Raw genomic sequence first — 17,921 nt, forward strand, 5'->3', positions numbered from 1 at the left:
TCAACTTCCATCCTCTTCCAAGAGTTGCCGGTTTGTACCTTTTTATTAATGCATCTTGGTTGAAAAGTTAAGTATCGACAGTACCTTTAACCTCCACAGGAATTGACCCTACATCTTATTTTATGCCCCGTAGACGAGTGAGGAAATATTGTAACGAACTAGCTGAGCCTGATGCGGCATGAATGATGTAGGACAAGTCATATCTTGCATGTCTTAAATTGCCTTAGGATGTTTGCCAGAATTCCTATGTAATGCTCTTGTATCTATGACTTGTGATTCAGGTGTAGAGTCAATGAAGTGACAGTCAACTGTAGTGGATGAGCACATACAGTCTGCAGAAATGTAAGAGGGTAAAAGAGCCTGTATCACACCATTCTTTGATCACATTTCAGACAATTTCACCTTCTGACAGACCGGAAACCAGTATGGTATTGGAGCAGTAGTCTACAGTGGCTTGCTTCTGCAGGACAAAGGTTGGTGACTGGTAAACATATCTGGGAGCGCCATATCCCAGATACTATACTGCAGCATTCCAATTAGAATTGCTACGTTGTCACTTTCAGGAGTTCAAAAGAATGTTCAACATTTGGCATCCTGTGGGATCCGGTTAAGCACACCGCAGTGCAAAATCACTGGTTTAAAAATCATCTTGCATCCCAACTAACTGTTACGTTAATGTTTTAAGTATCCCTATATTCTGTTATTACGGTGCTATTACAGAGTACGCCTGCGCGGAAGTCTGCTGATGGACCTGGCTGGAGTGCAATGACAACCGTGTACTGTGGAAATACGGTTTAGTAAACGGTGTTAAACTGGAACCTAGTCGGTGTCATTTTAAGTTAACGTTGGTAGCAGAAGATGGCAAATAACTACAATGTGCCACCTCGCTTCGACGAGGAGAGGTCGTATGAAAATTGGGAAAATGAACTTGGAAACTGGACACTGGTTACTTACTAATCTGGACGAGAAAAAACAAGCACTTGTGGTATTATCGCTCGAGGAATAATACCCTAGCAAGTGGTATTATGCCTCTGAGGATTTGAACAAGGATGATGGTATGGGAACTTTGATCAGAGCACTGGTTTCTGTGTTTCTTAAAGAAGAGAAAGACGGTGCCTACGAGGCATATTCAAGCTGACAGTTACTAGAGACATTTCTGTTGCGTTGACGGACTACATAATTGATTTCGAACAGCGGTACAATAGGATGCGCAAGTACGACATGGTTCTCCTGGATGCAGCTTTCAAGTTGCTAGATACTGCCTGTCTGGAGATAAGCCCTGCTTGTACTGTGCTGACTTGAGTCAATGAATTCTACACTAAAAATACTTTGGTGAATTGTCGTCTCGCGCCAATAACAGATGGAATGCAAGTGTGACGCATCAGAGAAAAGGCGAAGTCACGTTCTCAAGATAACCAGACGAGGGCGCCATTGCCCGCCACAAATCCACTGGACAGGTATGGATGGAGATCAAAATGTGCTATTTGTCAAAGCACTTACCATTGGGTTAAAGACTCCTCATAAAAATGAGCACGTTTAACTAACAGAGGAAAATGTAAACACAGAGAGAGCAGTGTAACATTACACTGCTTTCAAACATCTGCTTCTGAGATCTTTATAGTTGAATCCTTAGGATCTGCTGTGATTGATACTGCATGTACACACAGTGTGTGTGGTGCAAAATGCCTTGATGTCAGAGTACAAAATATGATTGACACCAAGCAACAGAGCTTTCAAATTTGGAGATGGGAGAATCGTCTTTCCTACCAAAAGAGTCAAGATGCCAGCAAAAATTGGTCAGACTAAGTGTCACATTGAAACAGAGGTGGTCCCTGCAGATATCCCCTTACTATTAAGCAAAGCTTCCCTCAAGAAGGCTGTACTAGACATAAAAATGACTAGGCAGTGGTGTTTTAACAACCAGTGACCCTTGAACTTACTACCTCAGGTCACTATTGTGTTAACATTTTAGACAAGTACATCATACAGAGTCCATGTAAAAAATGAGATTCTTAGACACAGCTCATGTGGAACACAGGAAAAGCTAGTATTGTTAAAACTTTACAAACATTTTTGACATGCTACAGTTGACAGACTTCAGAAATTTCTCAGCTGGCTTCCAAGTACAATGAAACAGTGTCTGTAAATCTACACGAGCTAGGACCAAGTGTTTGGTACCTTCACATAATCAACCACTTCACACGCTTCAGTGCTGGAAGCATTTGTGAATACAAAGAAACCCAGTGAAATCGTCAAGCATTTCATTCATTCCTGGATAAGTGTGCAGGAATTCAATAATAATTAAATAAGAGAAATGGCTGGAGAAATTACAACATGGATATAAAGACAACTGCTGTATACAGTCCATGGAGCAATGGACTTCTGGAGAGACAATTGAACACTCACAGAGATTATGCTGAAAGTGAAGCAAGACAATGTGACTGGAAAACAGCCCTGGAGTGGGCTTTGGCCAAGATGGTGTGGTGATATTTGTGAGGCACCGTTGTCAGGGTGCAACACTCAAGATGGGTGAAAGTAAATGATCAAAAAAGATGGAGCGGCTGTTGCTGAGAATCAGCCTCTGACTACAAATTACAAAAAGGACACATTAACAGACACAAACCTACCAGATGTGCATCCAGTGATATGGACACTGAAACAGACACAAGAAATGGAGCAGAAACAGGTAATACTGTTGAGGGTTCAAATGAGGAAAACGTTCAACAGCCACGTGTTAAGACAACATGGTTGTTCCAATCTGAAAACTGGACAAACCATTAAATACACGGACAGAGAAACTGGTATTCCACACACAGCAACCGTCATTGGACGAGCAGGAAAAGAGAAAGGAAATCACCAGAAGTGGTACAACTTGCAGTACTCTGAACCAGCTACACGTTCTGATACAACAGGGTCAGCTGACCTGTCACTTGTAGATCATCTCAAAATTGAACCAATGGAAAATCGAGAAAAACAGAATGACATTCAAAATGATGTACTTGAAACAAAGTATGTGTCATTTGACTCAGCTAAACTAGATGAGCTCAGTAATTGGAGGAAAAATTGAGTGTTTGAGGAAGTCAGAGATTGGCCAAAAATGTGTCTCAACAAGGTCGGAGTGTACCCTTAAATAATCCTTAACTGGTATAGTGCCAAAAACACTTCTAGTGGCTAGAGGTTTTGAGGAGCTGGCTGCTAAAGAACTCCCAAAAGACTCACCGACATGCGCCTCAGAGTCACTCAGATTGCTGCTTACCGTGACTTGCCATAAAAAATTTCAACTTCATTCCATGGACCTCATCTGTATTTTTACAGGGAACAGAGCTGTCAAGGGACATTCACATATGACCTCTGCCTGCAGCTAAAACTGTTTGTCTTCAGTGATGCTTCCCTAGGGAACCTTACAGATGGAGGCACACAAGGTGGACATCTAATCGTGTTAATGGGTGAAGAAGGAAGATTCTCACCTATCTATTAGCAGTCAAAAAGGGTCAGAAGTGTTGTCCGAAGCACACTTGCTGGAGAAACCCTTGCTATTGCGGATGGAATTGACAATGCCATCCTTCTGGCAACTCTGTTCTCAGAGCTTACCACTGGTGAGACAATATGGCACATTCTACCTATAGTTTGTGTCACTGACAACTACTCCTTCGTTGATGCTGTCAAGTCAACCAAGTCTGTCACAGAGCAAAGACTTCGTCTTGAGATTAGTAGCGTCAAGAAATGTTTTCAAGCACAGAAAATCCAGACGATTCTGTGGTCGGCCACAAAGGAACAGCTTTCTTGACTGTCTGACTAAAAAGGGAGCATCCGGTCTTGTGCTCCTAAAGGCACTCAGTAATGGAAAGTGGCAGCTTGAGTAATACAAATAAAAACTTTGTCACACAACCCATTTGTAATGGGCAACTTAAATAATACTTTGGACATTTAATTATTTTCTTTTATTTGTCTTTGAAGAAAAGTGGGAGATTCGTTAAGTTAATGTTTTAAGTATCCCTGCTATCACTCTAATAGTATGCCTACGCTGAAGTCTCTGTTGATGGACCTGGCCTGAGTGCAATGACAACTATGTACTGTGGAAATACGGTTTAGTAAACGTTGTTAAACTGGAACCTAGTCGTTGTGTCATTTTAAGTAGTTCCAGTAGGTCATCTTGTTTCATGCCGTTGGGTTTTGTCATGCTAAACAAATAGTTTGATCTCACAATACCTGGAGAAGTGTTTCATGTCTCAGGAAGCATGTATTGCTTGGGTAAAGTTAAACATTCTAGCAGGTACCAAAATGTATGTAAGTCGCTGTCTCCAGTTCGGGGCGTGACACAGTCACCAAACGGTTACAGACTCTAGTCCAAGGAGTATCCACAAGTTACACTGGAGGGAATGCAAGTATTGCAGTGCAAGGGGATCGATCAGAGCAAAATCCTTCATAGATTCACTGACCTTGATCACATTCAGTTATGAGGAGTTATTTTGGATGTGACTTGTAGATCAGGACGATCCCTCAAATGTTCTGGTTTCATTTCAGGTTGTCTTCATTGCAATTGAGCTGCACATCAGAGTATTCTTAGCGATGTATAATATTGATGTGGTTCCTGATTGTGATGCACCGATATTACATTTTTGGCCAATACCCATATCCGCTATTTTCCTTGCCAAAAAAACGATACCGATATTTAACATTTTAGTGACTTTTTTTAAGCATTCTAGTACAGTTAAATAGTTAACACGCACACATGGATACAGCGGTCTAAGGCACCCTCATGTCAGTGCAAGAGGCGTCACTACAGTCCCTGGTTCGAATCCAGGCTGTATCACATCCGGTCGCGATTGGGAGTCCTATAGGGCAGTGCACAATTTGCCCAGCTTCGTCCAGGGTAGGCTGTCATTGTAAGTAAGAATTTGTTCTTTACTGACTTGCCTAGTTAAATAAAGGTCACACACACTGACCAAAAAGTTATTTTGTTGGCATTTACGTATGGCCCCATTACCAGTAAAACATAATCTAAACCTATTTCTTTCACTTGCTGTGCTTTTTCATTGTTTCATTCTGAACCAGGATTGCGTCATACATGTCAAGCAGTGAAGTTTCAGCTCTATCTGTCCATGGCCTCTTCCTCGGTGCGCACTGTCACTGTGTCCGTTTCCATCTTGTCCAGCTGTGTATGTAACATTTCACGTAAACCCTGTTTCTTGTCTGCATCAAAGTAGCGGTCCTTGTACACAGCATCGAGCATGGTGGCGACAAAGTAAGGAGAGAATGCCACCGAATCGCTTGTTCACAGCCTGTGTGGGCAGTTTTGTTGCCGGGGCAAACTGTTGTCAAGGGCAACTGTTTCATTCGCCAATGTGGGCCAGTAAAAACATCCACCTCGTCGGGAAAAGGGGCCATCTTCACTCCATATAAACTAGTCAGCACTTACGCCACACACTAGCTGCTAGCTAACTGGTTAGCTTAGCATTGACGAAGTCAGAATGGGCATGCACACTCCATTGTTATGTGACAGAATCGATGGCTTTAGAATTAGGAATTAGAATACTACACTGAACAAAAATATAAATGCACCATGTAAAGTGTTTGTCCCATGTTTCATGAGCTGAAAAAGAAGATTCCAGAAATGTTCCATACGCACATAAAGCTTATCTCAAATTTTGTGCATTTTTGTTGACATCCCTGCCAGTTTTGTTGAGCAGGTGTTTCAATACCATGACAGAGGGTATCACGTCTGCTGCAGGCGCAGTTGATCTTATTTCTAGAGTCAGTTGTTCAAATGGAGCTAGCTAGTGTGTTCATGTTTCAAACTTGTTCTCAAATAGCAGCAGCAGTATGACAACCAACATATTCATGAGCATGCAATATGACTTTCCTCAGTACGAAATCCTTGACGACCCACTTTGCTGTCAGACTCAGCATGCTCATGGGGTTGATATTGCTGGTCCAAATGTGATGCTATCACTTTGTAACTCCGGTAGTGCAAAATCTGAAAAATAGTACCGCCCCCCTCAAAAAAAGTGTACCAGTGCTCGACCAGTTGTCGAAAGCCAACATCACCCACGACAGAGAACGGTTGATTGTGAAGGGCAATGAATTACATTATCCGGGCGTTAATGGATTTCACCTTTGAGTTGTCTCGCTGAAATGTCCTTACTCTTTCAAATGACTGCTCGACTTGTTGACTGCTCGATCCACACAGCAGACATTGTGGGCTAGGTTAAGAATGCTGTGTTGCACGTGCAGCGCAAAATTTTACGTGGCATCATTACATGTACCTACGTTATATGCAAAGATGTTCTCATCTATCTGTGTTATATAGGTATGCACGTCAGCTTTGACATCGGTGTTGCACATCAGCGTTAAACTAGACATCAGGCTGATACCGATGTTGGCATTTTTAGCTAATATCACCCATTTCTGATATGTTCACCGATATATCGTGCATCCCTAGTTCCTGAGATGTTAGACAATTCTCCAGGCCTTTTGAGATCTGCTCATCTGTACAGTGTGACTGCAATGATGACTACCTGGAACATTTGTGGATGCTTTGCAGATCCACAAGTGGTGTTCCAGGTTGTCTTTTTTTTTTTACACAGATAATCTGATTTAATGCCTGGAGAAGTGTGTAACATCTTATCAACAATATAGCAATCTTCTGAGTTGCAGAGTGCCACTGCTAAATGCCTTAAATGCCACTTCACATTTGAGTTCCAAGTAATCTTGTTTTGTGTTCACTTGTAGAAGCTTGCTATAGCATTTCAATGTCATTCCTGATGGGTCTCGTTCCCCTGCTCTGATGTTGCATACATCAACCAATTCTGCATGCCACGTCATCGACTGACAGATTGCTATAACATATGTGGTTAAGGTGAAAACACACTGGTAAGAATGGGTGCGTTCAAGTAGATAAATTTTGTCAAGTCAGGGCCCATCTTTGCCTTTTCAAATTGTCCGACTTGCGCCTATGTCGACTGCATGAACTTTACAAAATCATGTGATCAAAGGTCATGAAGTTTTGACTGCAGTCAACTGCAAGTTTCTGCAATTGCTCTTTGCCAACTTCATCCTGCAGCCATCGCCTGCATTGTGGGAGGCTCTGTTGTCACCCAATCATATGGTGTTTTTGTTTGACCCACTGGAACATTACTGAAACAGGAACCAACTTTGCTGGGATTCATATATAGCAGGCTAGTGGATAAAAACAAATGGATGTGATATGAGGCTCTCTCGTTCATTGATTTTACAATGTACACACAGGATTTCAGTTTGAGAGTTAATGATATTGGGGTTGGAAACCCCACCCCCAAAAAGTTAATAAACAACACTGCCATGTTGATCTAAACCTTGCTGTTGGAAAACCACAGTTAGCGTCCGACTTTCGGCTGTCGAAGTTGCACCTACCTCCCCTGACTTCAATCCTCGACTTTCGTCTACAGCTGGTTGCTTTAGCCTTAGCACTCAATGCCTGTTGTGTTTTTCACAACCCCCGCCGTTACCGTTTGACATGACTACTGTCTACCTACTGAACATTCTGGCCGATTCTACTCGTAGAATGTTTTGGCCCACTCGGTTGTCAGTAGAGATTAGCCAATCAGAGAGCACAAACCTCTGCAAAAGGGGAGCAACAAAATAAAAAAATAGGGCCTTTTCACGGTGTAATCCACACCCTTTTCATCTGAATTGCCAACTAAAACAATTAAACTGGATAATAGCTACATCTTTTTTTGTAGAGCAAGTCTTTACAACTTTTACATCTGTTTGATAAGGGAGTTTCGTGCTTCAAGAAGCATTTTTGTTAGGTTTGATAATGGGCACTTGCACCTTAGTTCGCTAGCTGCAGCTAATAACAGTATTATTATTATTAAATCATCAGGAATTAGCAAAGACAGTACCATATGAAGATGGGCATAAACTGCTTCTTCAATAGGATTTCCTGGTGACGCTTGTAGGCGATGTCATGGCGACACAGGCTAGCTAAACCAAAGAGTTTTACAACAAAAACGCTCATTGTTCTATCTGTGGCTAAACTCATGCGTAGAAACAGGTCATTGAGTCTAGGTCGTCTCGCGCCGAACTGCGCATGTGAGGCCATATAATCAAATTGTAAATGTGTCGGTTTGTCACTTTAACGAAGTTGGAGTAATATGTTCAACTACTTAAAAGCGTATTCATTAGTTAATAAAAATCGTCTTCGTCTATAGAAATAGGTCCTGCCTCTCGCTAAATGGTAGAAAGCAGATTATTCAGTCGACATTCCTATTGGTCCTATGGCAACCATCTACAGTACATTCCGAAAGTATTCAGACCCCTTGACTTTTTCCACATTTTGTTACATTACAGCCTTATTCTAACATTGATTGAATAGCTTTTTTCACTCATCAATCTACACACAGTACCCCATAATGACAGTGAAAACATATTTTTTGAAATGGTCATTTTATTAAAAATAAAGATACCTTATTTACACAAGTATTCAGACCCTTTGCTATGAGACTCGAAATTGAGCTCCGGTGCATCCTGTTTCCATCGATCATTGTTTCTACAACTTGATTGGAGTCCACCTTTGGTAAATTCAATTGTTTGGACATGATTTGGAAAGGCACATAACTTTCTATATAAGATTCCACAGTTGACAGTGCATGTCAGAGCAAAAACCAAGCTATGAGGTCAAAGGAATTGTCTGTAGAGCTCTGAGACAAGATTGTGTCGAGCCACAGATCTGGGGAAGGGTACCAAAAAATGTCTGCAGCATTGAAGGCCCCCAAGAACACAGTGCCCTCCATTCTTAAATGGAAGAAGTTTGGAACCACCAAGACTCTTACTAGAGCTGGCCACCCGGCCAAACTGAGCAATCAGGGGAGAAGGGCATTGGTCAGGGAGGTGACCAAGAAACCGATGGTCACTCTGACAGAGCTCCAGAGTTCCTCTGTATAGATGGGATAACCTTCCAGAAGGACAACCATCTCTGCAGCACTCCACCAATCAGGCCTTAATGGTAGAGTGGCCAGACGGAAGCCACTCCTCAGTAAAAGGCTCATAACAGCCCGCTTGGAGTTTTCCAAAAGGCACCTAAAGACTTTCAGACCATGAGAAACAAGATTCTCTGGTCTGATGAAACCAAGATTGAACTCTTTGGCCTGATTGCCAAGTGTCACATCTGGAGGAAACCTGGCACACTACGGTGAAGCATGGTGGTGGCAGCATCATGCTGTGGGGATTTTAAAAAAGGGGAAGATGAACGGCGCAAAGTACAGAGAGATCCTTGATGAAAACCTGCTCCTGCGCACTCAGGACCTCAGACTGGTTCACCTTCCAACAGGAAACGGCCCTAAGCACATAGCCAAGACAATGCATGAGTGGCTTCGGGACAAGTCTCTGAATGCCCTTGAGTGGCCCGGACTTGAACCCGATCAAACATCTCTGGAGAGACCTGAAAATAGTTGTGCAGCGATGCTCCCCATCCAACCAGACAGAGTTTGAGAGGATCTGCATAGACGAATGGGAGAAACTCCCCAAATACAGGTGTGCCAAGCTTGTAGCGTCATACCCTAGACTCAAGTCTGTAATCGCTGCCTAAGGTGCTTCAACAAAGTACTGAGTAATAGGTCTGAATACTTATGTAAATGTGATATTTACGTTTTTTATTTTTAATAAATTTGCACCAAAAAATTACGTGTTTTTGCTTTGTCATTGTGTGTCTAGATTGAGGGATATTTTTTTTGTTTTAATCAATTTTTAAATAAGGCTGTAATGTAACAAAGTGGGAAAAGTCAAGGGGTCTGAATACTTTCCGAATGCACTGTATAATGAAGTGGCAGCTGCATTCATAAAGCCATTAGATTCAGTTAGTCATAGTACACTACGTTTTATTATGGCGACAATTTTAGTACTCATCACTGCATTCTCTACCAGAAAGTTTGTTGTCCCTCTTCCATGTCACATGGGTTGATACATTGCTTTGTTTTAATTTGTAAAGCCCTTTAACAAAAAGTCCCACTATACTTAACATCATTACTAAACTTTAGACATGACTTACCACAGCCGGTCTCAGGGATGGCTAACACTGGAAACGTATTTGGTCTCTACTGTTAGGTAAATCAGCTTTAGTTTTCTTGCACCTTATTTGTGGAACAATCTTCAACATGTTCTTAAATGTGATGTTCTGGTGCCTCTAGGACAATTCAGAAAGCTGATTGAGGACCTTATCACTGATGAATGTGTTTTTTTTTATGACCATGATATTCTTTCTCCTTGCATTCTGTATTTATATATTGATGTGTGTATTTTCTGTAATATATGTAATTCAGGGCTCATCTGTAAAATAGACCTTGGTCTCAGTATGACCCTGATAAAATAAAGGTTAAATTAATAGAAATACAATCTGGCTAGTTACAAAAAGGGCTTTGTACAACAGTAGCCGCATTGGCGCAGCTAGTTTGTTAGTTAACATTGGCTGGCTACTAGTGATAAGTCGTTCGCGAATTTGGTGAATGTTGGGAATCGCATCGGTGAAAGATTCATTAATTTGCCTTCATGATTTGCATACTGCTACCAAAGACAGTACAGTATGAAGGTATGCAGAAACTGCTTCTCCCGATATAAATCTCAGATAACGCTTGTAGACGATGTCATTAAGACGTTGGCTCACTAAACTCATGTGCAGACCTAATTACTTGTTTCTAACGGTGATCTCGTGCCGAACTGCGCATGTGTCAAATCAAAGGCACTCCGATATGGTTGTTTTTTATGAAAATAAAAACGTATTAGCTTGTCACTCATGAGGTTGGAATAATAACATATTCAACTACTTAAGACATTGGCTAGAATCCAGGTTGTGCCCTTGGATTTCGAGAAAATTAACAACTAAGGAACTATTTTTCACTTATCATTGACTCCTCAAACCCCGGCCTGGTCTGTTTCGCAAGCGTTCCAGGAAGTTTCGCGAGCTTCAAACAACAATTATCTGCAAATAAATTACAAAATCATTCTCTGAAGACAGTAAATAATACATTTTGCTGGCGATCTAATAAACATTTTATTTTAAGGAGCATATCACAAGCTGACATACTGGTAGCCTACTGTTCGGGCTTTACATGAGATATATGCATTTTCTTCATGTTTCTAGGTCGATTTTCAAGTATTTTGATTGAGGAGCCAAATGATGCGGCTCTTTTAGGAGAACAAAGCCAAATGATGCGGCTACAGATGTGGCTGACCGAAAAGACTCAGAACAAATATATTTATAACTAACCCACGATAGACCACAGCCTGTCGTTTCCAATGGGATCAAACAGTCATAGTGGGCAGAACAAGCAAGGAGGGGGGCAGAGGCAAGCATGAGCCAGCGAGATCCTATTGGCGCGATCTAGCATACATTTGCATATTTTCTTTAGAGAACGTCTACCCTGAAGTGGGCGTGTGCAGTAACTCAATTCACCCTTGCACTCCTAAACAACGCAGGGTAAAATCTACAAAACTTTGTCGACTGTTTAACAGATTTTAGTTTTGGTAACCGAAAACTGTATTTAGATCAAACGTTTCATCGATGAGAAAGTTAGCATAATGTTGCCCAAAATCCAACTAGCTTCATCTACTCCCGCTGCTGGCCACTGGGCTTCCTCTCATCATGTGTGGAACCGCAAACCGGATGCTTCACACTTTTATACCTATATCTGTGCTCAGAATGCCCATTCTTCCGGCTACCACTAGCGTTATGCCGGGGGACATTCACAATAAAGCTTAAGAAAGCGACGCTACTGCCACCTTCTGGTTTGGACTATTTTAACAAGGCTGACGGGCGGTGATCTGCCGTCTGAAAACAAAAAAAGATTAACTGCCAACACTGTTCAGATCTGCTAAATATTCTCGGCTGGCAAACATTCGAATTACCGGTGAACGTCAAACGTACCGGTGTGTCCGAGCCTTTAGCTGATACGTAAAATACCTATGGAGGCGTTTTAAGTTCTGGCAGGCGTCAGCAACGCCTGGGCAGAGGAACGCGCCCAAAATCTGCGCAGGACGACTGCACTTATTTTGGAACGCGCCCAATACCTTACCACGACGCTACGTGTACGATTAAGGGGGAGGGGCACGTAAACAGAATTCTAAACAAAGGAGAGCGATTCAGTTTTTATTTCAACGTCTTTGTAGAGAGTCGAAAGGTAAGAATATTAATAATTGTACATGATTAGTTCCTGCAAAAAGTGTTTGACGATAGAGCTCTGGCAAAAATGCATGCACCGTTTTCTCCTTTGCCAATGCAATTTCGATGCATTTACCATCAGCTCTATGCAGCGCCATTACTGTGTAGGGTAAATGAACAAAATGGCCATATTATTACTGAGGACGTGCATCTTCCTCGTTATGAATTTTTGCTAACTATTTCCATGCCCCCCACCATTCCAAAACTTCATAGAATATTGCACACTCCTTATTTATTTTGGTTTTATTTATTTTGGTCGATAATGTACTTTTGCAAAGGGCAGTAACTTGCATTTGATGAGTGCACAGGCCGTGATTAACGTTGCCTCGCACATGGATAGCAGAATCAGTGGGTGACTTTTACGACTGCATGATGTTACCATTGGGTCTTGCTAAGTTGCTTTGTATCAAACTGTATTGTGATTTTAATAATGCAGTTAATAACTTATCTGACCATGCAAAGGAAATGTTTTAATTCGTCCTCTGTATCTCTTGTCACCAGTTTGGAGTCATGCCTATACGTCGTGCAGCTAGGACACCACCGCAGGAGATGCCCCCCTCGGTTGCACCAGAGGGAGGTGAGTTCAAGAATCTCAACATGAACACGAACGCTATGGGGTTCATATCAATGATGTATATAAACCCTGGATTGCTGATGTTATGTATTGGCATTTGAGAGGTTTGAAGCAAATGGTAGACCATATTGGGACTCCACAGTAGTGGAAACAGTACAATTAGTCATCTCTAAAAACAAATGTACTTTTATATATTTTTTTATGTTTAGCTCACATACACCATAATGCGTACTTAAAAATTATGTGAGCTAAACATTTAAAAAAATATATAAAGTATATATGTTTTAAGATTACTAATGTTACTGTCCCCACTACTTGGGATTTGCAATGTCTGTAATAGAATAAATGTGGCAAAAACGAATGTTGACAATAATACATTTTATTTCTATGGCTTCCAAACTATTTTTTACAATTTTGGGGGAGTGCCAAGATGATGGAGTCAAGGTGGTTTCAACACAGCGCCCTCATGTGTCATCTAGTGTGTAATAGATAGATAGATAGATAGATAGATAGATATGTCTATCAATCATTGGTTCGTATGTACCCAGCATTGACAGGCTAGGAGTGAAAATGGTAAGCACTTGGCAGGACTTGATTCCTGCCCCCAATTGAGTCCCATTTGTCAGTCACTTATCGAATCCTTTCATATTAGTGGTATAAGAGTGGAATCGGACTTCTCAAATATTTGACATTGTTCTGAGTTCTTGTTGAGTGGTATGTGAATAAAGCATGACATCTGCTTGCTGAGTTAACGTATTCAATCTCTTGTCGTTCTCTTTCCCCCCACATCTCTCTCCAGAGCCTGATGCCAGTTCTGAGGAGTCTGCCTCTGTTGAGGAGGAGCAGGAGATGACACCCACTGCCCTAGTAGCCAAGGAGGGGGAGGGCACAGGTGAAGGAGAGACAAAAGAGAATGGTGACAAACCTGAGGGAGAGAAAGCTGATGAATCGACTGGAGAGAAGACTGCTGAGGGGGAAGAGTCTGAGAAGAAAGAGTGAGTTGCTTGTGCTCATACCCTGTGGTTGTTGCTTCCATATTGGTGTAGATGCATGTTTAATTGCTCTTTGTTTTGTTGGTTGGTTGCAGAGAGGATGGAGTGAAAGAGAAAGTCAAGAAGCCAGTGAAAAGGGCCATTCCTGCCTGGGCAACCATGTCTGCCAGCAAACGTGCAACGCTCACTAATAAGAGCACCTCCACCATGCAGCTGCCTAAGATGGACGACATCCTCATCGAGGCCATTGAGGTCTGTACCCAACACACTTACCTTTGTATTATGTAGTTCTCCCTTATTCCCCACGAATGCAACACCTGCAACTCATCATATTTCCTCTGCAGTCCTGCAAGGAGAAGACTGGGGCCTCAGCCCATTCTGTCATGAAGTATATTGTGAAGAAATACCCAAACCTAGAGAAGAGGAAATTCCTCCTCAAGAAGGCTCTCAAGAGGCAGCTGGAGAAGGGCACTGTCAAACAGGTGAGGAGTCCTTATCACTGACCAAAGCTTACCATGTATTAACATGAATTGCAAATGGTAGGCAGCAGTCTTAGTGTTTTCGATCTGTGGGTTACTTGTTGTGGTGCCCTATATCCTGTGTGTCTGGTGTTTTATCTGCCTGCGTACTCCTGTTGCTTTACCTTTTTATTCACTCTCACAGCTAAAGGGTAAAGGCCTTTCTGGAAGCTTTACCATTGGGAAGCAGTCCCCTAATAAACCAACTACTAAAGGGGTAGGTCATTTTCAGTCGCCTCTCTACAAACTTCAACACTAACAATTACAATTGACCATTATGTGATTGTTCCATTGGCTTTGAGCAGGCAGTTTGGATATTAGATAATATATGCCATTTAGCAGACACTTTTATCTGAAATCATGCATGCCTACATTTTTTGTACTGGAACTGAACTCACTATCCTGGCGTTGCCAGCACCATGCTCTACCAACTGAGCTGCAGAGCACCACTGTGTTTGACAGTGATTCTGATTGTGATGGTTTGGTGCTAGAAGCCGATCATCGTGGCACCTGGGTTGAAGGCAGAGACCCTTGGGGATGCTCTGCCCCTGATCATCACACGGCTATGTGAGCCCAAAGAGGCGTCTTATATCCTGATCAAGAAATATGTGGAGCAGCACTTCCCTCAACTAAACGTGGAACATAGGTAAATACCTGTTTTACTGTTATATTGGGATGGGTGGGGTCTCTTATTGTCTGTTTGGAGTACGTAAACACATGCTAACTTACAATATTACTTGACACAGCAATGCAACCCTTTGCACAACCCAAATCTACAGAATGTTTAATGCAGTACCTTTGAACTATGGGATGTCCATTAGTGGTGTCTATTGGTGGAAGTTAAAATAGAATTTCCAATGCAGTCACTATTTCATTCCTAGGCCAGATATCCTAAAGAGTGCCCTGGTGAGAGCTGTGGACAAGGGTCACCTGGAGCAGATCACTGGAAAAGGTGCCTCTGGAACGTTTCAGGTTAGCCTTATACTAAAGGGATGCACAATTCAGTGTACTTCATAAAGTCTGATGTTGGATCTCTGTTGTATGAGGTGTTTATCTCAGCCCCTCTTACTCTCTCACAGCTGAAGCGGGAAGGGGGCAAGTTCCTGCTTAAAGGTGGGCCCCTGGAGGACGCTATCATGACAGCCATTGTGGCAATGAACGAACCCAAGACTTGCAGCACCACCACACTCCGCAAATTCCTGTTAGAGACAAACCAGGACAGCATGGAGTACCGTGTGGGTAAGACCTGCTCCTTGACTCTCCTAAGAGAAACACTGCTTTGGCAAGATGTGAATACCTACCTGCAACTGCAGGAGCGCTCTCATTAACTAGGTTAAATCAGAGATGTAAAGATGCGTTATTGACCCTGGGCACTTCTCTTCCCTCAGTGAACAACCTGAAGAGGACCCTGCAGAAGTGCAAAATGATGGGCTGGATGGATCAGATCACTGGGAATGGGCTAAATGGAACCTACCAGCTCTGCTACCCTTACTACCCCAGGTAGAACACTACTATAGGAAGGTTACTATGTGATGTATATTGCTACCCTCTGTACATCATTACATTGCTACTATGTGACGTATATTGCTGCCCCCTACATCATTGCATTGCATGTGCTATACCAGGAACAGTATTTCCTGAAGTTCACTCACCTGGAACAGAAAGGTTAAAGATCAGACTGTCTCTTCTTATTCCACAGCCCAGCCATTCTGTTTCCTGAAAAACAGAAAGTGAAAGAGCAGAAAGTGGCAGAGAAGGACAAACGCAGAAAGAGGGTTGACTTGTCTGATGAGGACTCTGATGAGGAGGAAGAGGACTCGTCCGAGGAAGAGGACTCAGATGATGAACCCCCTCCTAAGAGGTGAGTCCAAGTTCAGGTGGATAAAATCCAATGAGAATATTTTGATTGATATTGTCATACATAGCAGTGAACCATTTGAAACTCACTAACAGTGTATTTGTTCAATACGATCCTTAGGAAAGCTGTGAAGAGGCCACCACCTAAAGCGCGTCGCCCTCCCCCCAGCAAGAAGTCTCGGCCTGCAAGTCAGTCAAGGGCTAAGGGCAAAAAAAGAGCTGCCCCAGCGAAGAGGTCTGCACCCCCAGCGAAGAGGTCTGCACCTCCACCAGTCAAGGCACCCCCACCAGTCAAGGCACCCCCACCAGTCAAGGCACCCCCGCCAGTCAAGGCACCCCCACCAGTCAAGAAAGCTGCACCTGCGAGCAAGCCCAAAACGCCCATTGTCAAAAAGCTGAGCAAGGCATCGAAGCGGCCAACGCCCAAAAAGTCACCTCCTGCAAAGAAGGCAGCAGCCAATTCTGCAGTGAAGGCCAAGCCAGCAGCTCGCAAGTCCCTGAGGGGGAAGAAGTGAGTTTACTGTTGCCCAACAGCGGAAGTTTAACTGTAGCTCTGAAGACAGCGGTGCTCTGCCTCTATCCATGCTCTCTTTCGCATCATTGTTTTCCTCCAGTTTGGGGCTATAGAATTATTTTCTCTGTAGGATTGGGATGTGGCAGTTATTAGTTCATGTCAATTTACTGTACTTGGGAACTGTTCAATTTCTGTGAACCCAACTTTTAATCTCCATTGTGTAGAATGGCCTCTTAAAATATGTAAAACTGCCTAGGTAAAGAAATGTGACATTTCCATCACTACTTTTATTTCCCTCACACACGCTTAATTTTGATAATATGTAAGCAGAGATCCAGAATCAGTGACTTGTCTTTTTAATTTTTGCATTTCATCCCAGTCCACTCTACCATGTTTTACCTGGACACATTCCTTTTATCAAATAATTTGTTTAGCAATTTGGAAACTTTCTTCCTCTATAACACGTTTGATTTCTCTACATTTAATCGGGAATGAACTCAAATCTTAAACGATATTGAGACTTATGTTATTAAGTGAATTTGAGAGCATAATGACAGCCAACTTTTCATGTAATGAATTATTGTTTATTACAAATTCTGTTATTTAAATGATTGTCTGAGTGAAACATTCATTACTGGGCCTGTGGTTAAAATACTTAATTTGATTGGAGACAAACAGTGCTTCCTGATCAGTTAGTCATTGTGATTTTCAGTACTACTGCATAGTATTAGGGGATTTTTGTGTGTGTGTGTGTGTGTGTGTGTGTGTAAACAAACAAACAAGTTAATCAAAGTGAATTGGTTGTGTCCTATACAACAAGAAGAAAGCAGACCAATACAATCTTCTACATTCTGTGTAATAGTGAAAGATTGTGAATAACACACGTCCTTTTGAAGGAGCGTAGCTCATACGTACCCTGCATGCATGCGTGTACTCTTTATGTTATGCTTTTTCCCAAGTCATTATTAAAATGGCTATATTTGTACTTCCTTCATTCTGTCATGGTCTCAAGGGGATACAAACACGAAATAGTGTCTGCTGTTGGAGCTAAAGTATATATTTAAATACTACACAATACAAACCCATAGATGTCAATTTGGTTCACTCATGAATAAAGTGCTGGATAGTTTGAGTAAAGGGTTATTAAATAGACCAGAACTTTACAATTTATTAGGCCTATGTCCATACAGCTTAAAAGTCATTATTTGGTGAATTAAGTGGATCCTCCCATTTAGAGAGATGCAAAACATGTTTACTTATGCAAATGTTGATG

At 42.1% G+C, this 17,921-nt stretch overlaps 1 protein-coding gene across 3 annotated transcripts; it reads left to right on the plus strand.

Moving 5' to 3' along the window:
* Positions 1 to 449: 449 nt before the first annotated feature.
* On the plus strand, positions 450 to 17,633 carry LOC115150728 (heterochromatin protein 1-binding protein 3). 3 transcript variants are annotated; one of them, XM_029694307.1, is made up of 12 exons: positions 450 to 473; positions 12,695 to 12,770; positions 13,567 to 13,762; positions 13,855 to 14,011; positions 14,104 to 14,241; positions 14,423 to 14,494; positions 14,769 to 14,923; positions 15,159 to 15,249; positions 15,357 to 15,516; positions 15,666 to 15,777; positions 15,977 to 16,138; positions 16,256 to 17,633. In XM_029694307.1, the coding sequence occupies exons 2-12, from the start codon at positions 12,704 to 12,706 to the stop codon at positions 16,647 to 16,649; spliced, it is 1,704 nt and encodes a 567-aa protein (XP_029550167.1). In that variant the 5' UTR covers positions 450 to 473; positions 12,695 to 12,703; the 3' UTR covers positions 16,650 to 17,633. The 3 variants fall into 3 exon arrangements, with proteins under 3 accessions (XP_029550167.1, XP_029550166.1, XP_029550165.1); XM_029694306.1 differs by lacking the exon at positions 450 to 473 and adding an exon at positions 708 to 1,457; XM_029694305.1 differs by lacking the exon at positions 450 to 473 and adding an exon at positions 12,031 to 12,152.
* The last annotated feature ends 288 nt before the right edge of the window (positions 17,634 to 17,921 follow it).

The sequence above is a fragment of the Salmo trutta genome, chromosome 16 (genome assembly GCF_901001165.1).
Source record: "Salmo trutta chromosome 16, fSalTru1.1, whole genome shotgun sequence".
Taxonomy (NCBI): Eukaryota; Metazoa; Chordata; class Actinopteri; order Salmoniformes; family Salmonidae; genus Salmo; species Salmo trutta.